The sequence below is a fragment of the Nicotiana attenuata genome, unplaced genomic scaffold, assembly GCF_001879085.1.
Source record: "Nicotiana attenuata strain UT unplaced genomic scaffold, NIATTr2, whole genome shotgun sequence".
Taxonomy (NCBI): Eukaryota; Viridiplantae; Streptophyta; class Magnoliopsida; order Solanales; family Solanaceae; genus Nicotiana; species Nicotiana attenuata.
In genome coordinates, this window is record NW_017671636.1 from 141,268 (window position 1) to 164,598 (window position 23,331).

Sequence of the window (23,331 nt, forward strand, 5' to 3'; positions counted from 1 at the left end):
CACATATAGTATATCTTTTCTTTATATGCCTCAGTTTGGAATTTACATAGTATATCCCTAACTAATTACTTCGTATACCCAATTAGTGATACCCAAGAATCGTGAATACCAATATTTTAGGTGATAATATCCCTTAAATGTAGCCATGACTGCTGAAACGTGTATGTATTGAATTTTAAGATTCACCTCTCTCCTAGTAAGACCCTATTCCTCTTCTCCACGATATTTTTTTTTTTCAGCATACAAGTTTTATGTAATTCAATAAAACTTCATCAGTTGAAATGGAAGATATACCAATCATGATTCAACATGGCAGAGTATGGGACAGCGGCAGTTATGTGAATTATTCTATTAACGGAGTTGTTATCTATTTTTGTTGCAAATACGATGAATTGGTGCAGGTAATTGCAAAGCATATAGGGATTTGCAATGGTACAAACTTGATTGATATTAAGTACAAGGTTAAGGAACGGTATACACCAATCGAAGTGGTTAACGACATGAGCGTTCGGCTTTACATTGAATTGAAAAGGAGGAACTTAGAGTTCACAGAGATTTCGTTATGCATAGCGATGAAGGAGAAGAATACTGGGTTGTGTTCCTCAGATGCAAAACCTAGAGGAACGTTGTGTGATGATTATCTAGGATTAGATATACCCGAAATGGTATGCGTCGAGACTATGTTGATGATCGGAGATGGAACTTATCAAAATGATATTGGTGTACTTTCTGATGGTATAATAAGCGACCCTTTAAATCAAGAAATTGAAGAAGGACAGTTATACCAAGACAATGAAACACTTTATGCTGCCATGAACCACTATGCAATACGCAAGAAATTTCAATTCATGGTTAAAAAGTCTTGTTCCAAGAGGTATATGGAAGTCTTTCTGTTCGTCAATAACAAATGTAGTACTCTTCTGTTGGATATTTATTCCATGTTCAACGTGAATATTCGTCAACATATATGATATGAATATTATTGTGTTTTGTTTGAATATTGCAAGACGTTAGAATATTATTTTACATGGGAAGAATACTCCTTAGTCATTAAGTAATATTTACGTAGGATATATAATTTGAATGCAAATGGTTTATTGTTTGTTTAGACATGAATAGTGCTGTACATTTTGTATCATATATTCTGAATACACCCATATGTAATGGAATATTACTAGTTATGAATACATCCAAATCATAATTTAGGTGAATATTATGAATATTATAAAAGAATAGTATTCATTACGTGTTGAATGTTGCACCATACGGAGTGAATACAATTGTAGTTTATATTACTGAGTTATCTTATTTGCATCTTCTAAGTCGAATACCTTATTATGTTTAAATTAGGTTCTGCCTTGAATGTGTGAGCAAAAGCTGTTCGTGGTATTTGAAATCCTCAAGCTTGCACAATACAGAACTCTTTAAAGTGACGAAGTTTAATAGTGTTCACACTTGCACCGTTGAGGATAAATTAGCTAGGCAACGTCATGCTACCTATGGTATCATTGGAAGTATGATAAGTAGCAAGTATGATAATCCGAAGTCAGTATACACACCAGCAGACATCATGCGTGACATGAAAAAAGATTATGGTTTGGACATTACATATATGAAAGCTTGGAGATCGAAGGAGAAAGCTCTTGAAATAATGCGAGGGAATCCAAGCGGATCATATGAAAAGATCCCAAGCAACATTTATATGTTGTTGAATACAAATCCTGGATCTGTAGCAAAGCTCCATAAGTCTGTAGATGGATGCTTCTTGTACGTTTTTGTTGCATTGTATGCATCAATTAAGGGTTGGGAATACAATTAAGGGTTGGGAATATTGCAAGCCTATTGTTGTAGTTGATGGCACCTTTTTGAAATTTGCACACCGAGGCGTTTTAATCATAGCATGCACGCAGGATGCAGATGGTAAGTTCAAACATTTTGCAATACTATTATCAGTAACAGTATATAACAACTAAATGTTTCTGTTGTTTCTTGTATTTACTTGGTATCATAATAATTGTTGATAAAATTATTTAACTTCTTTATTTGTATGATAATTGTGGTTCATAATGTAAACAGGCAAAAATTTTCCTCTTGCATATTCAGTTGTTGATTCGGAGAATGATGCCTCGTGGGAGTGGCTCTTTTCTTTGAAGGACGTTAATCAATAGTTCAGCGAGCCTCGCTTCTTTTCTTTGGGTTTTTTTATTATTTTATTAGACTGTATGAGTATTCTTAAACGAGTGGAACGATCTAAAGAATAGCCTGAGTATTGCAAAGGCAACTTTGACTGTGTATCCTGAAGTACCTCATTGTGCATGCATATACCATTTGTGGAACAATATAAAGTCAAGGTACAAAAAGAGTAAAAAGAATATCAAGAACTTGTTCTTTGCGGCTGCAAGAGCATACACTACTGAAGAACTTGAGCAACATATGCGTAATATAAATAGTATTGACAAGAGGGTTAAAGAATACTTGTTTAATGCTGGATATCACAGATGGTCAAGAGCTTACTCTGAAGTTAACAGAACCATGGTTATGACATCTAACATTACCGAGTCAATGAATTCGGTAAATAAGAGTGCAAGAGAACTACCTATACTGCCTTTGTTGGAGTCAATACATTCGTTGGTTCGGGATTGGAATTACAAAAACAACATGAATGCAAAGGTGACTAATACTAAGCTGGGAAAGAAATATGAAGATATCCTGTCTGATAATTATTTAGATTCTCAGATGATGACTGTAAGTTGCATTATATTTGTACATATATATTTTCAAACTTTTTAGAAGACGTATGAGTGAAAGCAGTATACTAATGCATTTATTTTCATAAATGCAGGTGAAACCTTCGAACGAGCACATACATACAGTTTATGAAGAAGGAATTCGTTATATGGTGAATCTGGGCAATCGAACCTGCTCTTGCAAGAGATTTGAAATGGATGAGATACCGTGTCCTCATGCGTTGGCGATTGTGACGAGCAAGGGCATGGATCCATATGAATTTTGCTCTATTTATTACACCAAGGGATATTTAATGAAGACATATGAAGAATATGTGCACCCTATACCCAGTGAAAGAAACTGGAATATTCCTACAGACATCTTGGAAGAATCGGTGTCTCCACCAGTAGGAAAAATACAACCAGGAAGGCCGAAGAAAAAAAGAGGATTGTATGTATGGGAACGACACGCTAAAAAGGTAAAAAATACTTGCAAACAATGTGGACATGAGTGTCACAATCGAAGAACATGCAGAAATGTTCCTAGAAGAGATTAAATTTGTCATTTTATTAGAGATATGATAACTTTGTCGTTGTTTTGTTAGGTTTACTCAAAAGGGAACTGATATTGAATTTTATAATAAATGGTTTGCATTTTCTTTTATATGCTTCCAAATATGTACTATTGTATTTGCAATATCGTCATAGCAGAAGTATAGCGCCGTTACAAATTCGAAGAAAATTAGCAGCTACATTCATTGATGTGTAAAAGTACCATAACAAAGTAGTATAATATTCTAATTTAGAATACAATATTCTTAATTGGAACACAATATGCTAAATTGGATTACAATATTCAATAGAGTTATAATAACATAGTACGATATTCTAATTTAGAATACAATATTCTTAATTGGAGCACAATATGCTAAATTGGAATACAATATTCAATAGAGTTATAATAACATAGTTCTGATATTCTAATTTAGAATACAATATTCTTAATTCGAATACAATATGCTAAATTGGAATACAATATTCAATAGAGTCATACTAAATGATGCATAGTCAAGTACAAAAGAATTTACTGGAATACAATATTGAAACCTAACATATCACAATATTATAATTTGGAATATGTGAAAAATATAAGGTTTTAGACAAAACTCTACTGGAAGCTTTATGCAACAATTTTTATTTAATAACTTGGTAGATAAAAAGTGTAAGAGGTTCTGAAAAAGAAATATTCATTCAATTCGAAGGAATGCTTTTATCCTGTATATACCCTGATTGAGCTATAATGGCTTCACTTGAATAACTACGAGCTGGAATAGACAAAACTAATGCAAATCTCATTTGGACAAAAAATTATTAAAATTAAAATTGAACAATAATAGGGTACTTGTTAAAAAGAAACTGAATAAAGTAGCGATATACCCCAAAAATTATCTAAAAACAACCAACATCTCCAACTACAGTTATGATTCAGAATCACTAGCTATTTTTGCATCTTGTTTCATCTTGCCGTATTGCCATAGAGTTGCTCCCAACCTGTTGCGATATCCCTTAGCATCAAACTTGTCAATAGGGATTTCCAGACCTTCAATAAAGAATTCAGCAAAGGATGCCACATAAACTCCACAGTCACTGAAATTGAAATTTAAACTAATATTAGTAACACATCTAATAAGCTAATGGGAGAGTTAAAAATCTGAAAATAACAATGCCAATATGTGGATGACATACGTGTTTTCCCGTAATGGTAAGTCATTAACCATTAAGACTTCAAAGGGGTCTACCAATGACTTTCCGGCATATGCAACACCATCCAAAACACTATCATTCATTTTCTCATAAAATCCAACTTTTTCCAAAAAATATGGAATCAAGATGGAATACGACTCCATAACTTTACGAACTTCAACGTCATGATGCGCACTTCGAATGGAGTCATACACATATATGCACCTATCTTGAAATGTTAATATTCCTAGAATCCAATGCCATCGTTCTGAAACATATATTGAAAAAAGAACGTGATCGACATTATACCACGCTGTGTTGCGTTGCATATGATTGCCAAGAATGTACTTGGCTATTACATTCGATGTATCAATCAGTGATCCTTGATTGTTACTTGATACATACTTTTCATAGACACCTTGGATACTAACATCGAAGAAACGATCAGTGGTAGTGAACTTTGTAGGAATATTAACCCCGTATTGACCTTTCTTCCTCAAATAGTAAAATATTACATCTAAATGCTGCACATGTCGATATAAAAAATAATCAGTAACGACATGAATATTCTATAAAGAATTGTATAATATATAGACTATTAAAGAAGAGCTATAAAACAACGTAAACCAATAAACAATATTCCAAGAAAAACATACCCAGCCATCTAGGGGTTGACCACCAAACTTGAGTGCGTGAAACCATAGCTTATCTTCTATATGTGTAACTCCGAAGTCAAAAACAGGATCTAGTTTTTTATTCTTATTAGAATACTTCTCCCTGACAATTTTTTTTACATGTATTCAAAATAAACATCAAATCCAAAAGCATAAAAAAAGTTATAAATAAAACGTAAGCTTACTTTAATTTGGTGTTAAGCCCCTTTTTTACAAATTTGGTAAACTCTCTAAGGATGGTCGCATCAACTTTCTCTTTAATTGAGACTTCAAACGGATACTTTCCCTTGAAAATCTGTTGTTTGGAAGAAGCTTCACGGTTAGTAGCACCAGAATCAAAGTCAGTGAGATATGGTGATCGACGCACAGCTGCAGGACGTCTTGCTCTTATCAAGTTAACTGGAGTTATCTTAGTGGCAACCTCTCTGGTAATTGGGTCGATTTGTGTCTCAGGGACATCTACCAATTGTTGCTGCTCAACAAATTCTAATTCTGCATTTTTCTCATTTGCCTCAACCTCTTCAAATCTAGGATCTGTACATTACTCAATATATTTCTATTAGAAAAATAACAGGTTATGCGTCACGGTAAACATTTGTAAAAGAAAACTATTCATGAGAAATACTTGCAATACCAACATTGGAAAATTCGACAGTTGTAATACCATTACTGTGTTGACCAGACACATCCTTGACATCCCCATCATATAGGTTTTCCGATATCCCAATGGATTCACCTCCTTTCTCTATGTAAATGGTAAAATAATAGCATACCCACGAATTCACAAATTGATTCTATAGTATTCAAAATTGAAACTGTAATATTCCAATAATTTCTAAAAGTATTCACTCAATACTACCATTAGTCAATCAATATTGTAATGTATAAGAACACAATATTCGTCTCTAAATAAAACTCACAATATTCTAATTTAGATGGTAATATTGGAAACAACATACCACAATATTCTGATTTGGAATACAGAACTTAATACTAATTAAATATGTAATGTTATAATTTAGAATACACTATTCTAATTTGGAATACAATAATATTCGAATTTAGAATACAGTATTCAAGTTTAAAAAACACAATATTCAGGTGTGGAATACAATACTTAAACGATTCTTTCTTAAAACTATTCCAATTTAGAATCCATTAGGTAACTCAAACAAATGATAATATTCCAATTTGAAATACAATATTCGCTACAAACATACCATCACACTTTTTGTCGGACAATTGAATTCCATCGACTCTAATTTGGTGGTCAGTCATCAAGTCGAATGTGGTTCCACCGTCATTACTATTAGCGTTCTCCACAATATTATGCTGAAAATTAGATAAACAAATAGTATTTGCATAAACAAATGGGATAGCACAAATAGAAAAGACTTAGTAAAAAATTTCACATAAAATAAAAATATATGACCTTTATGGGTGTGTTGACCTCTTTGTTCATCTTCAATGATTCAATTGCTTTAAATACGTCAGAGAACGTAGAAACGAGATATTCCTTCAACGATGTTATCTCCTTCTTTGATTCATTTTGTCCGAGCTTCACTTGTTTCTTTATTTTTGCTAGTCCAACGCTAACTTCTTTCTTTAGTTCATCTTGTTCGTTGAATAGCTTTTTAATCTCAACACCCCAGTCAACCTTATTAGTTTTTTTGTCAATGCTGTTTTTGGGTTGTATTTTCGTGGACTTAGGGGGAGGAGTTGTAAAGTCGTCATCATCATCGAGGTTATGTGTTAACTCATTATGATGTACCTCCTCAAACAAACCAGTCAAATCAAGCATCTCCTTCTCCAATGTTGTTGGATAGATGTTGCATAAATTTAACTGCAAAATAATCATCATGAAAAATATTAGTGATGATATAAAGTATTACATTAAATACTATGGTTCAGGTAATTGGATTGTTCTAAAATTTAGTAACATTACCTGTGAATTATGCAGACTGAATATATTTTTTTTCAAACGACTTGAGTTTGGTTGTTCTATTATATTCCAATTTAGTATCCTGGGGCATTTGTCTTCCACCTTTGAAACAATTAAACCATTAACATATGGGCAACATTCATAGAACCAACACTGAAAAGCAAGGGGGAAACCCGCAAGTCTGTACGATTGAGGCTTCGTGCGCAACTTATCTGTCAACCCATTAATGGTTGATTGGAACAGAACTTTACCCCAAGGGTAAGAGTTAAACTCCCCTCTATCCACAATTTCAAGGTAATCATTGTCAACATATTTCTGTGGGAGCATTCAAAATAAAAATGTATTCAAAAAATACAAAATGGAAATCTTCACAGCGTCCTCATCAGTCATCCACATATTCTCCTTGAAACAAACGCTAATAGACGCCTTATTCACCAATGATTCCCCGCTAAAGTATGTATCTATTAAGTTTTTCTTATATTCAGAATTGTAATGTTTCTTTTCATCGCCAGTACATTTCAAACCTGAAATCAAGGCAAACTCCTGCAAGCCAAACCTCAACTTGACACCGTTCACCACAATCCAAATCTCATCCTGATTTGGTTGATATACTTCCCTTAAGAGGAGGGCATGTATAAGCTGATTCTGCACAAGCATTTTGGGCAAACCAAAAAAATGCCCAAAACAAGTTTTCTGAAACATGTCTAGCTGTCTTGGAGTAAGGTTCTCCTTCAATTCATCTACAATGTTAACATTTGTATTGTGGGTTGGCTTTGTTTTGTAAGCTTCACTGGCCGGCAAGTAAAAATCCCAATACTACAGAATAAAAAAGTTAATGTTAAATAGTTATAAAAATCATAAGTATGGTATTCCCTATGAATATTGCAGTATTCCTTTATATGGTCCAGTATTCCAAACCAACTGAATTTCGCACACTAGTAGTTTTTAAAAAAGGACATATAATAAGCCAAATAAATATAATAAAAAGTATTAGATAGTATTCTAATAAATTTCTAGCAGTAGTCTATTATTCAAATAAAATTTAAAACTTATCAGTATTCCAATTAGATTTATAAGGTATACTAATGTGAAATTTTTTAAAAATACCTCCAAATCCCCATGTGAAAGCTTCTTTCCGCCATTGTTGTCACCAACCTTTCGTCTTTTCGGAGCCGGAACACTAGTTTTTACCAGTGCATGTTTTTTCCTTCTAAGAATAATGCCATCATCCTTTTTCGATGCTCGAACTTTAGAATTTTGAGTTCGTATTTCCGCAAATCTAACATCGTCATCCCTTTTGGAAGCCGATTCATAGATTGCATGTCGATTTTCTTCCAATAATTTCACTTCACCCGATTGAATTTCAATGGGAAAAGAAACTTTATCACCTTTTCCAAGTATTTTTTCAGTGCTATAAAAAGCCAATTTTCTCTTCATCCTTTCATGCACTTTTTGATTGCTAATTGTTTGAGAGGCAAATCTTGAAATACTCAGTAAGAAGAATACGGAAGATGAAAAGCTTGAAAGAAGGAATACGGAATATGAAAAGCGTGAAAGAACAGATGTGGGTGTTTAAAGATACGGTGTTTTACTAATCCCTTAAAAGGTGGGATATATTTACTAATCCCTTAAAAGGTAGGATATTTTTAATGGCATATAATGATATTAAAGATTTAAGAAGTAAATAATATTTTATAAAGTAGGTATACAAAATAAAATAAATAAATTAAAAGTATTCGGAGTTAAGTGGTGTTTCTAATGGGTAGACCACATAGATTTTCCTAAATTCTTGATATCTCATAAACAAGTTTCTTGTTTTCAAAACGTCCTGTGTGGGACAGAATAAGGCATATCGACACAGCAGTCACCAAAACAAGGCATCGAATACCTAACTGTGCTTTGTTATATGTTGTATGGAAATTTGATTTTGCAATGTCTGAGTTACTTCCTTGTTGGTGTTAAAAGAATCAAATATGCTTTGCATGAATTAATCCACTGTTAATGTCCCTGGACGATATGGGCTGGAAAATGAATATTTACGCAGAAAGCTTCACAAGCATTTACATCTCACAATATACAACTAGCTCAAATATATTTACAGAATGTGCAATACCTACATACTACAACAATGTATCTCCAATACATGCAAAATGAATCCAGAATTAATCCTGCATTATATGTAGAGATTACGTAGTGCGGAAGATGATACTTGTAAGTAGGAAACGTCTCAAAATATATATATATATATATACACACATACATACTTGTGTCTCATTACAGGTGTGGTTTTGTACTTCGTTGAAACTGCGGTCTAGGATCATTTCTCTTTGGTGTCGTTTCCAAAATGCCTTTTTATGAGCCTGATTATATACAAATACTTGGACTTGGTTAAACAAACGTTTATGGACCTGTAAGCGCGTGGAATAAATCTAGTTTAGTTTGGTTGATATATTATACTTTATTGAGTTTGGTACTACTACTTATATCACTTTGTCATCGCATGCATATATGGAGCATCCATGTAGTTACAGTTTATGACTAATCTAGTTCTAGAAAGGAGGTAAATTTTATGATTTATCTGGATGTTTGAAAAACAAAAGCCAAGTCTCAGGTTGAGGAAATTGATTAAAATTTTTGTAGCTTGAGATTGCTTCAGTGAGAAACATGAACTAGTGCTAAGTGTATTGTCAAGAGAGAATTGGACTTAGCTCTTTACTGCCCAAACCTCACACTTGGGTAACTGAGCTCGTAAACACATTGAATTAACATTGACAGTATGCCTTGAAGAACTGGAATCTGGCATTACTTTAGAATTGATATCTACACTTTTGGTATTATTTTTCGAGTTCATTACTCGAATGGTCGCTCAACTAAATCATTTTTCGTTCGTTTGTTACAGGAAAGTCACTCAACTATTTTTGTCGCACACAAATAGTCACTCAACCAAAATTGTCCAACTTTTCGATGAAAAGGCGTGACAGTCCACATGGACTTTTTATATTTTTGTACCATATAAAATATTTAACATGACCCAAACAAAACGTAGAAACCCATCATACCCTACCCAACCCGCTAAAGGTAAAAGCTCATACGCTAAATAAAACAATAACCCTGGCCCCTTCTAATTATTTTATAAAATATAGAAAAAATGACCGTTCTTCTTCCCCTCTCAGGTACATGGGCGTATCTAACCCTTAATGTATGAGTTTACGTGAACTCACACTCTTCTCCCAAAATCATGTATAACAGTATAATACTTTTTCAAAATTACTTAAATATATGCATGTGCACCCATGCCCAAGGACTTATATGGTGTAATTAATATTGGGTGCACCTCAACAAGTGAAATTAGAGGTTCAAAACTCATTTCGGATGGTCTTGTTTTCGACATTGAGTATAGTTATATATGTGAAAATCAATAAAATTTAGTATAATTTTGAACATATAATTTCAAAAGTATAGTGGGTTTAGGGTAAGAGACTAAAGTTAAACCCGTCAAATCAGAATTCTAGATCTACCTCTTTATAATAGTGCACCCATTCTCTTAAAATCCTGGATCCGCCTCTGCTCAGGTAAAGCCCATTAATGGTGTATACGGTCGAGATCGTATGCCTTCGATCTGTAGGCTCGAGAGATTTCCCAAAGCCCGAGTTCAGATGAGATCAAATTCGAGTTCAGGGGACCGGACCCAAGGTCGAAGACAGAGCACGATGCATACCGAGGCCGAGTATGCTCGACCCCAAAATAGTACTGTTATGGATTTGGAACAAATTGAGCTAGATTCCTGCCACGTCCCCTAGATCGTGGCGCAAATTCCGGAATAGGATTGTACGATTCCGTACTAGGCGGTTAGACAGTTGTATCAAGAATATTCCTTACTGTAAATAGAAATATACCTTATTTAGGGTTCCCCCATTATATAAAGGGGACCCCAATCATTATCATTGGCAAGAATATACTATCCTACTTTTCTCTCTTACTGTTCATTAGAATTGTCCTTTACATTTATTTTTCTTACTTTATTGCTCTTAATCCATCTCGAGGTCACTACTGCTGAGTAACATTGGTTTGATTCACTTGTTTCTTTCATTTCTACTTCTTAATCTTGATTATTAATTAGTATTGAACTAAATCGCGTATCTTTAAAACCACAAATCAAATTTAATTGTTACTCGAATAGTAGGTCCAAAACCTCCTGGACCATAGACATGGGACGGGTAATGCACGCATAGGACACAACTTAGAAATGACTAGTACGCTTCAGGTAAACAACTTAAAGATAGTAATTGGGTAGCAGGAGATGATAGTCTGTGCCCGCTGAATAACATGAGTAGCACCCCGTCCCGAGGGAGTTACGAAGTAGTATTTATGTTGCACGGGGTGATCCTGTAGGCTAAAAAAATTTAGGACCCCCCCTTTCCTTGTCTTTCAATCGATTATTCATGTTTTAGTAATTCCTTGTCTCTTAGCTTTGATCACATAGACTAATTCATAATTGAGTTCGGCCAGGACCCACCATTGTGGACCTCGAGGAATGCCTAACACCTTCCCCTCAAGGTAATTTGAGACTTTACCCGATCTCTAGTGATGCAAACCGGTATAATCTGAGTTATTTGCTATAGGTGCCCTAACGCACCTTAATCCGTTAGGCGGCGGCTCTAACAACCAATTCCTTTTCCCTACCCTCTCAAAAGGAGTTGTCAAAATGTCAAAACCCGATTTCGCGAGAAAAAGGGGGCGCGACAACCATTAGACTATCTATTAAAACTTCTAGATTGACTAACAATGATGCCGAGTATGAGGCCATGATTGGAGGTCTCGAGCTAGCTAAAAGCTTGGGAGCAGAAGTCATCGAAGCTAAGTGCGATTCTCTATTGGTGGTAAACGAAGTAAACAAAAGTTTCGAAGTTTGAGAGGATAAAATGCAACGGTACTTGGATAAACTACAGGTAACTTTGCACCGCTTCTAGGAGTGGACGCTAGATCATGTGCCTCGGGAACAAAGTAGCGAGGCCGATGCACTTGCTAATATAGGATCCTCGGTCGAAGAAGACGACATCGTCCCGAGGACTGTCGTCCAGTTATCGAGGTCTGTGGTTGAAGAGGGTCATGCCAAGATAAATTCAACAAGTTTGATGTGGGACCGGAGGAATAAGTATATCGACTATTTGAAGAATGGAAAACTCCCATCGGACCATACATAATCGAGGGCCCTACGAACCAAAGCTGCTAGGTTTGCATTAGATGAAGATGGAACATTGTACCGAAGAACATCCGATGGGCCACTGGCGCTATGTTTGGGGCCGGGGGACACCGATTATGTTCTACGAGAAATCCACGAAGGCACTTGTGGGAATCACTCCGGCGCCGAGTCCTTGATTTGCAAAATCATGAGAGCTGGATATTACTGGGACAGTATGGAAAAAGATACTAAGGAATTTGTCAAAAAATGTGATAAGTGCCAATGATTTGCACCGATCATCTATCAGCCCGGAGAACAACTCCATTCGGTCCTATCCCCGCGGCCTTTTATGAAATGGGGAATGGACATAGTCAGACCCCTACCAACGGGCCCAGGTAAAGCTAAGTTTATTTTGTTTATGACTGATTATTCTTCTAAGTGGGTAGAAGCACAGGCCTTTGAGAAGATCCGAGAAAAAGAAGTTATTGACTTCATCTGGGACCACATCATATACCGATTCGGGATACCTACAGAGATTGCATGTGACAATGGAAAATAATTCATCGGCAGCAAGGTAACGGAGTTCCTTGAAGCACATAAAATGAAGAGGATTTTATCGACACCGTACCACCCAACTGGAAATGGACAGGCCGAGTCAACAAATAAAACTATCATTCAAAACTTGAAGAAAAGATTGGATGATGCAAAGGGGAAATGGAGAGAAGTCCTACCCGAGGTTCTTTGGGCATATCGAATAACATCGAAGTCTAGCACGAGGGCTACCCCATTTTCTTTGGTATATGGCTCCGAGGCCCTTATCCCTATCGAGGTCGGGGAACCCAGCACCGGGTTTCGACATGCATCGGAGGATTCAAATCACGAGGCTATGAATACCAGCCTCGAGGTATTAGACGAAAAATGAGAAGAAGCACTCGTTCGGATGGCCGCGCAGAAGCAAATGATCGAAAGGTATTACAATAGAAGGACCAATCTTTGACATTTCAGAATCGGGGACTTAGTTCTACATAAAGTCACCCTCAATACTCGAGACCCGAATGAAGGGAAACTGGGCTCGAATTGGCAAGGACCGTACCGAGTCCTCGGAGTGGTCGGTAAAGGATCTTACAAACTTAGCACGATAGAGGGTGAACAACTGCCAAATAATTGGAACGTATCATTGCTCAAACAATACTACTGTTAAGGTATGACTTTATCCTTTTGTCCATTTGAGTTTAAAACTAGCTCATTGCAGATGTTTGATCGAAGCCATCGAAGACACCCCCTTTTGCACGAAGGCCTTAGGTTTCGAAGCATGCGTTGCACTCTTTTTCCCTTAGACCGGATTTTGTCCCAAGTGGGTTTTACCGGCAAGGTTTTTAACGAGGCAACAACTATATGCTACCTAAGGAGAACTCAACAGTATCCAAGGCTTCTTTTCAATCAACTTCGAATACTGGGGGGCATCACCCTCAGAGACCGTATTTTTGAAGAAAATACTTCACGCCTAAGAGGGCCTCGATAGGAAAACTTTGTAATGGGTTAAACGGTCAGATGAACCGTGTCCATATAGAATAGTCGAAGCCTTGACGGCAAAACATGTACGCATGTATCAATTATTTGAAGAAGCTTTCTGTTTATACCAAAATCACTTTATGTCTCAAAGAAGTCTACTATCATACGAGCTCTACACTTATAATCCTACGTGAAATGGCTCAAGAGCCAAAGTACGAACACAGCCCCGAGAAACTCGGGGACTGTCATCGACAGTCAGGTCATCCGAGTCATCGAAAAACTCGGACTCATAAGACCTCAAAGAGGCATCCCCCTGAAATAAAGGCCAAGGCCAATATACTCGGGGACTAACTTTTCGAAGAAGTTTGAAAGGTTATTGGGAAACAAGTCCAAGAGACACACCCGAAGGCTACGACCAAATTAAAGGCTACGGCCGTATTAAAGACTACGGTCATATAAAAGGCTACGACCGAAATAATGCGGCTCAAAGATGTCCGACTTCCGCCATAAATAAAAGGCCTTCAAATACTTTAAAAAAGCCGGTTAAATCAGGCTACCCTCGGCAAAAGCAAAATATAAAGGGCTTAAATTCCGCCCTCGAATAATTTAAAGGCTTCGATAACATCAGCCTTCGAAAAAACCTCAAGAGGTATTCGATTATGTTTACACAAACTAATTAGGTTCCGATTCGTCGAACCTTCGAAAAACCCAATGGGTACGAAAAATACATGCTAAGGCATAATCAAATTTTCACTAAGCCTTTTAGCCGAAAAGAGTGAAAAATTATATAGCCACTCTAGAGGCCGAATCGGCCCAACCTAAAGAGCCTAAGGGCCAACCTAAAGAGCCTAAGGGCTAACTTAAAGAGCCTAATGGCCGATATATAAGAACCTAAGGGCCAACTTCAAAAGGCTTAAGGGCCAAAACAAATAGAGTTCGAGACCCCATTCTCACTCAACTCGGACTCGAGAGTCCCGGCATCCGGAGCTCGCATCAAATCAATTTAAACTTAGCTCGAGGATTATTATATTTATCAACAAAAACCTAAGGCTTTATTATGTTCTGAGTCCAAACCAGTACTCGAACCGATCATTCGAGTTGTACAATCAGATTTTCCATAAATGAGGACAAAATGAAGTTCAACACAAGTCAAAATTGAAGCAAAGAAGTCTTTCTGTATTTAATGTTTGCAAAATATATTTACAAATACCAACGAGGGATCCTTACACAAAAATACTAAGGCAAAATAAAGAAACATAAAACTACTCTGGGGCCACATCTTCGGCAGCTGCATCTTCAGGAGCCTCTTCCTCGGGGACTTCGTCTTCATATCCTCCGCTCTCGGAGCCACTAGCTGAGTCATCCTCATCAGAAAGCAAAACGGCTGCCTCTTCTTCCAAAGTCTTCGCCCTTTCAATATCGACCGAGAGATCGAAGCTGCGAGCATGCACCTTATCGAGGGTTTCCTTCCGGGACTGTCCCCTAGCGTGGTCAAGTGCACATGATAACTTAACTTCGGCTGCAGCAGAGATCTCCTTTGCCTGGGCATTAGCTGCTTCAGCATCGGCTCGGTACGAAGATATGATTGCCTCAGCATCAGATTTGGCCTTGGCCAGCTCAGTAGCGGATTTAGCTTTAAGATCCTCGATTTTGCGGCCTCGAGCCAAGCTCTCCTCCTTCACACTTTGAAGTTGGCGTTCAAGTGAAGCCAGCTGCTCCCGAAGAGTTTCTTTCTCAGAGTCAAGACTATCCATGCCTTGCCTCCACCCCAGGTCTCAGCCTCCTTCATCTTGAGCTCCTCTCGAAGCTGCTCCACCTGGTCGCCCTTTTGTTGAAACTGCAAAGTAAAAGTGTTAGAGGATCGATCGGGCAAATCCATAACAAAACTTCAAAAGGAATATTACCTTTTCGGTGAGCTCAATTTGTTCTTGGCGAGCCTTTGCCAGTTCGGCCCGAAGATTGCTGATCTCCTCTTTTTTCTTGACATTGAGGGTTTTAAGACTGTCCGTCTCATCTGAGAACTTCTTAAGCTCGGCCTTACATCGAGAAAGCTCAGCTCGAGACTTGGAGAATGCTTCCTTATGAAGCACTAAGGCCTACACAAAAAGGGATAGATCAAACTCAGAACGACAAGGATAAAGCACAAGCGTAATTTTAGGGGACAGGAACTTACTTGTTTGAAGAGCCGACGGGCCTCGTCGAAAATAAAAGAAACATCTGGGTCGGGGCCATCTTCGATCCTCACAAGGCATTCTCGAAAGATATCATGCCCTTTGTGGCTCATCCCCGCATCAAAGTCTTTATGTTCCGAGCATCTCGGATTTGCCCCTCGGAGAACTCAGGACTAGGCGGTGACTCATCCACGTTGATCACCCCTAGCGACCCACTTAGGGCATTGTCTTCTCTTTGAAGGACCTCGGGACCAGGCCCCTCGGTCTCACCCTCAAAATGACCTCCGAGACGAGGTGCCTTTTTGCTGCCCGATATCTCGGGGAGTTTTCTTGAACTCCTCTGGGAGATCTCTTCGGTTCTACTAAAGAAACACAAGTAAACAAACAAGTAAACAAACAAGAGAACTTACCATGGTTTTTAGCCTCCCATCGGCCCTTGTCCAAGTCTCGCCAGCAACGCTACACATATAAGGAAGTGGAAGCCAGTTTTCGGACCCAACCTTCGAGGACCGGGACCACACCAGGAAACTAAGCAGTGGCTACACCATCGAAAAGGGTTAGACCGAAAGAAAAGATGAAGTTGGGAAAAAGAAGAGAAAGCGGGGTATAAGGTTACTATGTACTTACGTTTCATGTTCCGTTCCTCGGGGAATGACATCCTCTCAGCAGGAATCAGGTAAGAGGTCCTGACTCGGACAAACCGGCTCATCGATCCTCGGTCTGTGTCCTCATCGATGCTGGAGAAGAGAGATTTCAATGATCGGCGTTGTAGTTTTATCAAGCCACCTCGATAAATTCGGGGACTATACAACCTGATTAGATGGTTGAGGGTGAAGGGCATCCCCTCAACCTTGCTCGAGAAGAATCTAATCAAATGAACGATTCGCCAGAATGAAGGGTAGATCTGGCCAAGAGTCACTTGGTATCTTTGGTAAAAATCAAGGATAATTGGGTCTATGGGACCCAGGGCTGGATTTGCAGGGCCCAGCGTGAATGAGTAGGTATACACGCTCAAGTACCCCTCTTTATGGGTAGTGATATCCTCTTCTGGGGAGGGAATCACCACATTATTGTTATCCCAGTTGCAGTCCTTCTTTACCTGCTCAAGCTCATCTTTGGTTATCAAGCAGACGTATCGAGACATGGGCTCACATCGGCCTGGTGTCGATACAGGTTTTTCAACTTTGAAATCGGAGGTTATTTCACACGGCGGGCGAATGCATTCCTCGATACGGGGCGGCACCACCGTTTTACTTTTGGCTGGGCGCGATGATGAAGAGGCTTTTTCGTTTTGAGTTACGAATTTAGATGTTTTAGCCATTATAGTGTAAAAGTTCAAGAGAAGAGAAAGGGTTGATGGTGAAGTAAGGACGAATTGAAAATAAGGGAAAACCCAGAGAAGTTGAAGAAGCTAATGATATTTTGGAAACAATCTGAGAAGTAAAGTTTGTAAAATTGGTAAGTTGGCGTATTTATAAAAGTCACTCAAGCGTATTGGAGAAGCCGAGTAGTCGACCAGTACTGGCGTGCATTTAATGTTTTGGAGAAACGGACTGACGGGACATTTCAATCACTTCAAGCGCCTACGTCACAGGTATGACATCATCATTATAGATTCTGGGGAATCGAGGTCCAAATCATTTCTTATCATCTCACTCTAAGAAACGCGCGGACTATCTGTATATGGTCGAGATCGTATGCCTTCAATCTGTAGGCTCGAGAGATCGCCCAATGCCCGAGTTCAGAAGAGATCATGTTCGAGTTCGTCGAAGACAAAGAACGATGCATACCGAGGCTGAGTATGCTCGACCCCGAAATAGTAGCGTTATGGATTAGTAACAAATTGAGCTAGATTCCTGCCACGTCCCCTAGATCGTGCTGCAAGTCCCGGAATAGGAATGTTCCGCACTAGGCGGTTAGACAGCTGTATTAAGAATATTCCTTATTGTAAATAGAAATATACCTTATTTAGGGTTCCCCCATTATATAAAGGGGACCCCAATCATTTGTAACATCATCGGATCATTGGCAAGAATATACTATCCTACTTTTCTCTCTTACTGTTCATTAGAATTGTCCTTTACATTTATTCTTCTTACTTTATTGCTCTTAATCTATCTCGAGGTCACTAAGCTCGAAGTCACTACTGCTGAGTAACATTGCTTTGATTCACTTGTTTCTTTCATTTCTACTTCTTATTTCTTGATTATTAATCAGTATTGAACTAAATCACGTATCTTTAAAACCACAAATCAAATTTAATTGTTACTTGTATTTTTGAGGTAAACAAATGATAGAATATATGCGATGTATAAAATATCTTCCTCTTCATGGAGTTGCAGCTACTTTCGTTGGCTTGACTACGATTTTCAGATCGAGCAATTGAAGTCATCAACGAGTTAATGTCGAAACGTGACAAATTTGAAGGGAAAAATCATCTTTTTGAGTTGAAAATTTCTAGACTATCGCAGCAGTTGGAAATCGCTAAGCAAAATCCAATTTTGGTAATGCCTGCAAGTTGATTCATTTGGAAAATGTTATGTTTGTGGTCATATTTGTTTGTGAGATCTGGTAGGTGTTAATGCCAAATCCTTTACTTTGCTTTTTTAAATTAGGAAGTGATTTCGCTCGTTGATAACTTGATATATCACAAGGATACTTGTTTATAAAGACATGATTATGCTGCTATCTACTGTTTGACCCAAAATTTATAGGAAGAATTACACAACAAAATCACTCCATAAGGTGGCCCAGTTACAAGTTTGCAAATTTGTAGCCATCAATAAATTCATATCCGAACTTTTTTTCTTTTTTTTATTCTCCAGATCTTCCGGCGTGAAAGATCCTTGAGTTTCCATTCTACTTTTTTTCCCCAAGTTTAAACATACCTATCCCATCTACAAAAATGCAAAAACAGACGCGAGAAACTTAAAATCTCTTCTTCTTCAATGCTAATCTTGTTAAATTTTAAATATGATTTTGTGAGAAATATGAAGTGGGTATTGTTTGAACTTATTAGAAATAGTCTAAATAGGTTGTATACAAAGTTTGAAATCATTTGATGGAGTTTTGGACTAGTTTTGAACAAGAATTGCAAGTGAAATCGTATAAGAAGTTCGTCAGAGATGTTTATACACTTTTATACGACATTATACACTTTTATACAAAGAGGTACATTATGTATATAGTTGTATAAAAGTGTATAAAGATGTATAAGCAGTGTAAAAAAATGTTCATGATACCTATGTATATACGTATAGAAGAAGAAGAATATGTGAGAAATTTACCAAATACATGTAAATAATGTATTATTGTGTATGAGAGTTGTTTATACACTACTATATACTATTTATATAATTTTATACATTACTATACAAATGAATCCTATCGATGGAGCTTCACATGTTCTTCTTCTTTCTTGGGGATCTTCTGAAATCTAACTCAAATCTAGCTTAAATATACTACAAATCACTTCAAATTTAAGTTTTGAACTCCTCTTGATGATTCCAATCAATTGGGACAACACCCAACCCAAACAACTAACAAATCAAAAAACGCAATTTCTGGAATTGAAGCTTTGAAACACTTTTGTTGGTGAATTCTATTTTCCAAGTTTTTAATTAAAACTGGAACTAGAATTACACGTGGAATGAGGATATGACTGAGACCTTGCCAATACCTTCTTTCTAGTTTAGTGATCCAACAACCTACTAAGTTAACCTCTTTAGTGCAAACACAGTTCTAAGTGATCTTCATATGACTCCAAAAAACTAATTTTTTTATGTATTATTTTTTCTTCTCATCCAAATAGTATTATCGGTTTTGAATCCGAAGGAGCGTTGATGGAGAACAATAATAATAGAGAAAGTTTGGGATTGCAAAGTTGGGACACGAGGAGAAGAGGAACAGAGAAAAGAAAAAAAATTAAAAGGAGCGGGCTAATGGGTGAAAAGTAATTTTCACATTATACAACCTGGGCTACACTAGGTAAGGGCTTCAAACGTGGGCCATTTTTTGATGGGCTATTGAGCCAAGTGATAAGGAGTGTAATTCTCCCAAATTTATATCTAGGTTTAATTAGTTTAATGAATCAGATTTTCTTGATAGAATAGGATTATTCTTAGTCAATATTAATATCCAAAAGATAAACTAACTTATTTTGTAGCGAAATATCATGGGTACAATGGCAAAAATAATGCGGTAATCAATGATCCAAGAACAATGAAGATAACATTAAATGACAATAAATAATAATAAATGATATTTATGTAAATAATGCACGTGAATCACCCAAAAGGGGCGAGATTCTTTGATATTCTTTTTGACAATGATGGAACTTTAAATATTCGGATCCTCCTTGGATCATGGAAAAATAGATATATAAAGATCTCAAGAAAATGTGTATTTTGTATTGTGTGTGATAAAGCAAGAATCTTCAGAAATTTTCAATGTGTTGTTTCTTACAATAAGTGTCCAAAATCCCATCTACAGTCCTCTCTCTTTCTCTTTATAAGGGCATATGAGCCACATTAATCGCAATAGTGCGGATGGAGGAATATTCCAAGGACTATCACATTTTATTTCTAAAACTAGCCGTTACTACTATGCTGAAGGGAGTACTTGTCGTCATCTTTATCCTCTGTTAAGTCAACTCGGCCTCGCCTTTGTTCTCAATTAAGTCACCTCGACCTCGCCTTCATCCTCCGTCGAAACCAAATCGATGACGCGTGTGAGCCTTCGAAGGCTTTCTTAATATTGACTTGGCCCACATATAATTATGATAATTTTTAGCCCATACAGTTAGACCCTCTGCTTGTTGAGAATATCCTCGTGGGAGAGTTCAATGAGCAAATAGCAGCAGTCGTGGTCGTCATGACAAACAGGTGATGTGGCTTTTCGCGGACCACAAATTTTAGACTCTTGATTTTTTCGGGTGGCTTGCTGGAACTATTTTGTCCATAAAAAGGGGTGACGTCATGACATCATTCGTCATGATGACGCCTGTTTGCGAAGCGTCGCATCTATTTATGTGTGGATTTTGATTGGCACTGTCGCTTCGATTCTTGTGTCAATGACGAAGAGGTATGTCGGGCTCGGTACCTTCATCTCTATAAATAGGGATTGTTTCACTGTTATTCAAATTTTACTTTCTTTGGAATCATCCCTGCTCTACAGAAGTTCCTCTGTTATTCTTGAGCTTTCTTTGCCTTCCTTTAACTTCTTCTAATACTCTCATCTTCCATATCCCAGTCTCTTATAAATTTCATAGCCATGTCTAACCTTCCTTCTAACGTTGATGAGGAGAACCACGCCATTCCCTGGCCGTTATATTTCCTGTTCACGGGGGAGGTGTTGTTGCCTCCGTTGAGGATGAAGCTCTTCCTTCAGTGGAGGAGATTATCTCCCGTAAACCCGATGCTAGATCCGATTTTCAACGATGTGATGACCGGAAAATTTCAATTGTCGATGATATCTAGAATTCAAAGCCATGTTTGGCCTTCCCGACCATGTAGAATTAATCCCCGCTGTGAGGACGAAGTGCACGTTCACCATCTTGGTTATTGTGCTCTCTATGCGTACCTGTTTACCATTGGCTACTCGTTCCCCCCTTCTCTTGCTAGTGGAGGAGTTTTGCCGCCATTACGGTGTTTGTGCCGCTCAGCTCGCCCCCTATGTTTACAAGGTCATCAAGATGCTATCAAAGTTTGCCAAACTTTCTGGGGTCGAGGTCACGGTGCAACACTTGGTGCATTTGTCCATATCTAGATTCTATAGGGGGACGATGTTGAACCTACCACATCGTGGGGCCAAGTATTTGGTGGCGAAGATGGATGATAAAGCTAGTCGACAGTTCTGGATCGACTACTTTCTTGTCAAGACTGAGTCCGTTGTGGCTAATGTTGATGGTTTCTCTGAGGCTTGAAACTATACACGTAAGTGGGTTTTAAGCTTTTTCCCTTTCAAGTGCTTTGTTTATTCCAAGTTGGTCGAATAATTCTTTTTCTCCTGCAGGCACCAGGCCTCCTGCTCCTTTCGCGGTACGTCTCACTGACTAGGATAAGCAGGTTCTGCCCTATACCGCAGGGATTCGTGACTGGCCGAGCTTCTTTCAGAAGTTCAAATCGGCCATCCCCTCGACATGGAATCTCCTTCTTCTGGTCGTTTCTACGCTTCTTCTTTTTTAGGTTCAGTCAGGGGGGCCACAAGAAGGAACAGGGTGCCCGTCCCCACATTTAGGAGGAGAAGGGACGATACGCCTTCCGCCTCTACCCTCGTCTCATCTACTATTCCACCTCCTCCTCCGCCCCCCTCTCAGTTGTCGCGCCCACTCCTCAAACATTTTCACTCATCGACCAAGATGATGAAGTCTCTCCCTATGATGGGGACCTAAGGCCTTGCAAAAGGAACGTTGTGGACGTAGGAGCGGGAGTTCCCTTGGCAGTCGATTTAGTAGAGGATGAATTCACGCTTCGGGAGTTTGCGATGATAAACAATGGAGATGTTGTGGGGGCGACCTTCGAGGCCTCACAACTGGAAGATGATAATGATGGCTTGCCTTTGCGTCCCCAGGAAAAGAAGGTCAAAGAGAGGACGCTTGGTGACAGCTTTGTGCCTGCAGAGCGAGAAGAGGCCTCATCTTCCAGGCCGGCAGCGGATACTTCTCCTGCCGTCGAGGACAAAGGAAAGGAATGTTGTCGACGATGGTGATGAGTCAGGTTACGACAAGGACCCTGACGATCTTAGGATGATTGATAAGGGGCTCACTTAGATCGAGGTGAGGATGTAGGGGGGCTCAAGGACCATCACGATTCCAATGGATCGTGATTTGCTGAAAAATACCGAGGAGGTGATTCCTGCTCTCAGTCCTCTTTGCTCCGAGGCTGAGCGTGAGACTCTCAAGAAGTTAACCAATAATACTTTGTCGAAGAACAATGCCGGTCTCTCTCTTAGGGTAAGTGTGGCTGTTTTTCATTCTTTTCCATTTGTCTTAACTTGTTTTCAAGTTTTAACTTTTGCTTTCCTTTGATTTGCAGACTGGTATTCTAGAAATTGAGAGTGCTCGAAAGGAGAAGAGACGGAAAGACATTTATGTGAAGTTGAAGGGTAAGTACAAGGAGTACCGTGGGAAGTACCAGGACCTTCAGAGGTGACTTCATGAGGAGGGCGATGTCTCAGCCTTGAGAGAAGAGCTGAAGAAGAAAGGCGAGGAGCGGTTGGCGGTCGTGAAGATGCTTAGCATTCTCGAAGGGGCCTTTAACAGAAAGGAGGAGGAACTCGAGCTGAGCAAGGGCGTGGAAGCCCAATGCGGCGACCTCCAAAATCTGGTTGATCAACTGCAAAGTAAATTTGATGGGTGCGAATTTCAAATGGACTTTCTTCG

General features: G+C 38.3%; 1 protein-coding gene across 1 annotated transcript; it reads left to right on the top strand.

Moving 5' to 3' along the window:
• The first annotated feature begins 281 nt into the window (after positions 1 to 281).
• LOC109209417 lies at positions 282 to 3,352 on the top strand. The gene is made up of 7 exons (XM_019372674.1): positions 282 to 874; positions 1,351 to 1,746; positions 1,802 to 1,920; positions 2,077 to 2,156; positions 2,257 to 2,745; positions 2,843 to 3,205; positions 3,332 to 3,352. Exons 1-7 carry the CDS (start codon positions 282 to 284, stop codon positions 3,350 to 3,352), a joined length of 2,061 nt encoding a protein of 686 aa, XP_019228219.1.
• Positions 3,353 to 23,331: the final 19,979 nt, after the last annotated feature.

Coding starts and splice junctions, on each gene's coding strand:
- LOC109209417 (XM_019372674.1), top strand. CDS start 282: ATGGAAGATATACCAATCATGATTCAACATGGCAGAGTATGGGACAGC. Junction 1,747..1,801: donor TCTGTAGCAAAGCTCCATAA/GTCTGTAGATGG, acceptor GCATCAATTAAG/GGTTGGGAATACAATTAAGG. Junction 3,206..3,331: donor GGGAACGACACGCTAAAAAG/GTAAAAAATACT, acceptor TTGTTTTGTTAG/GTTTACTCAAAAGGGAACTG.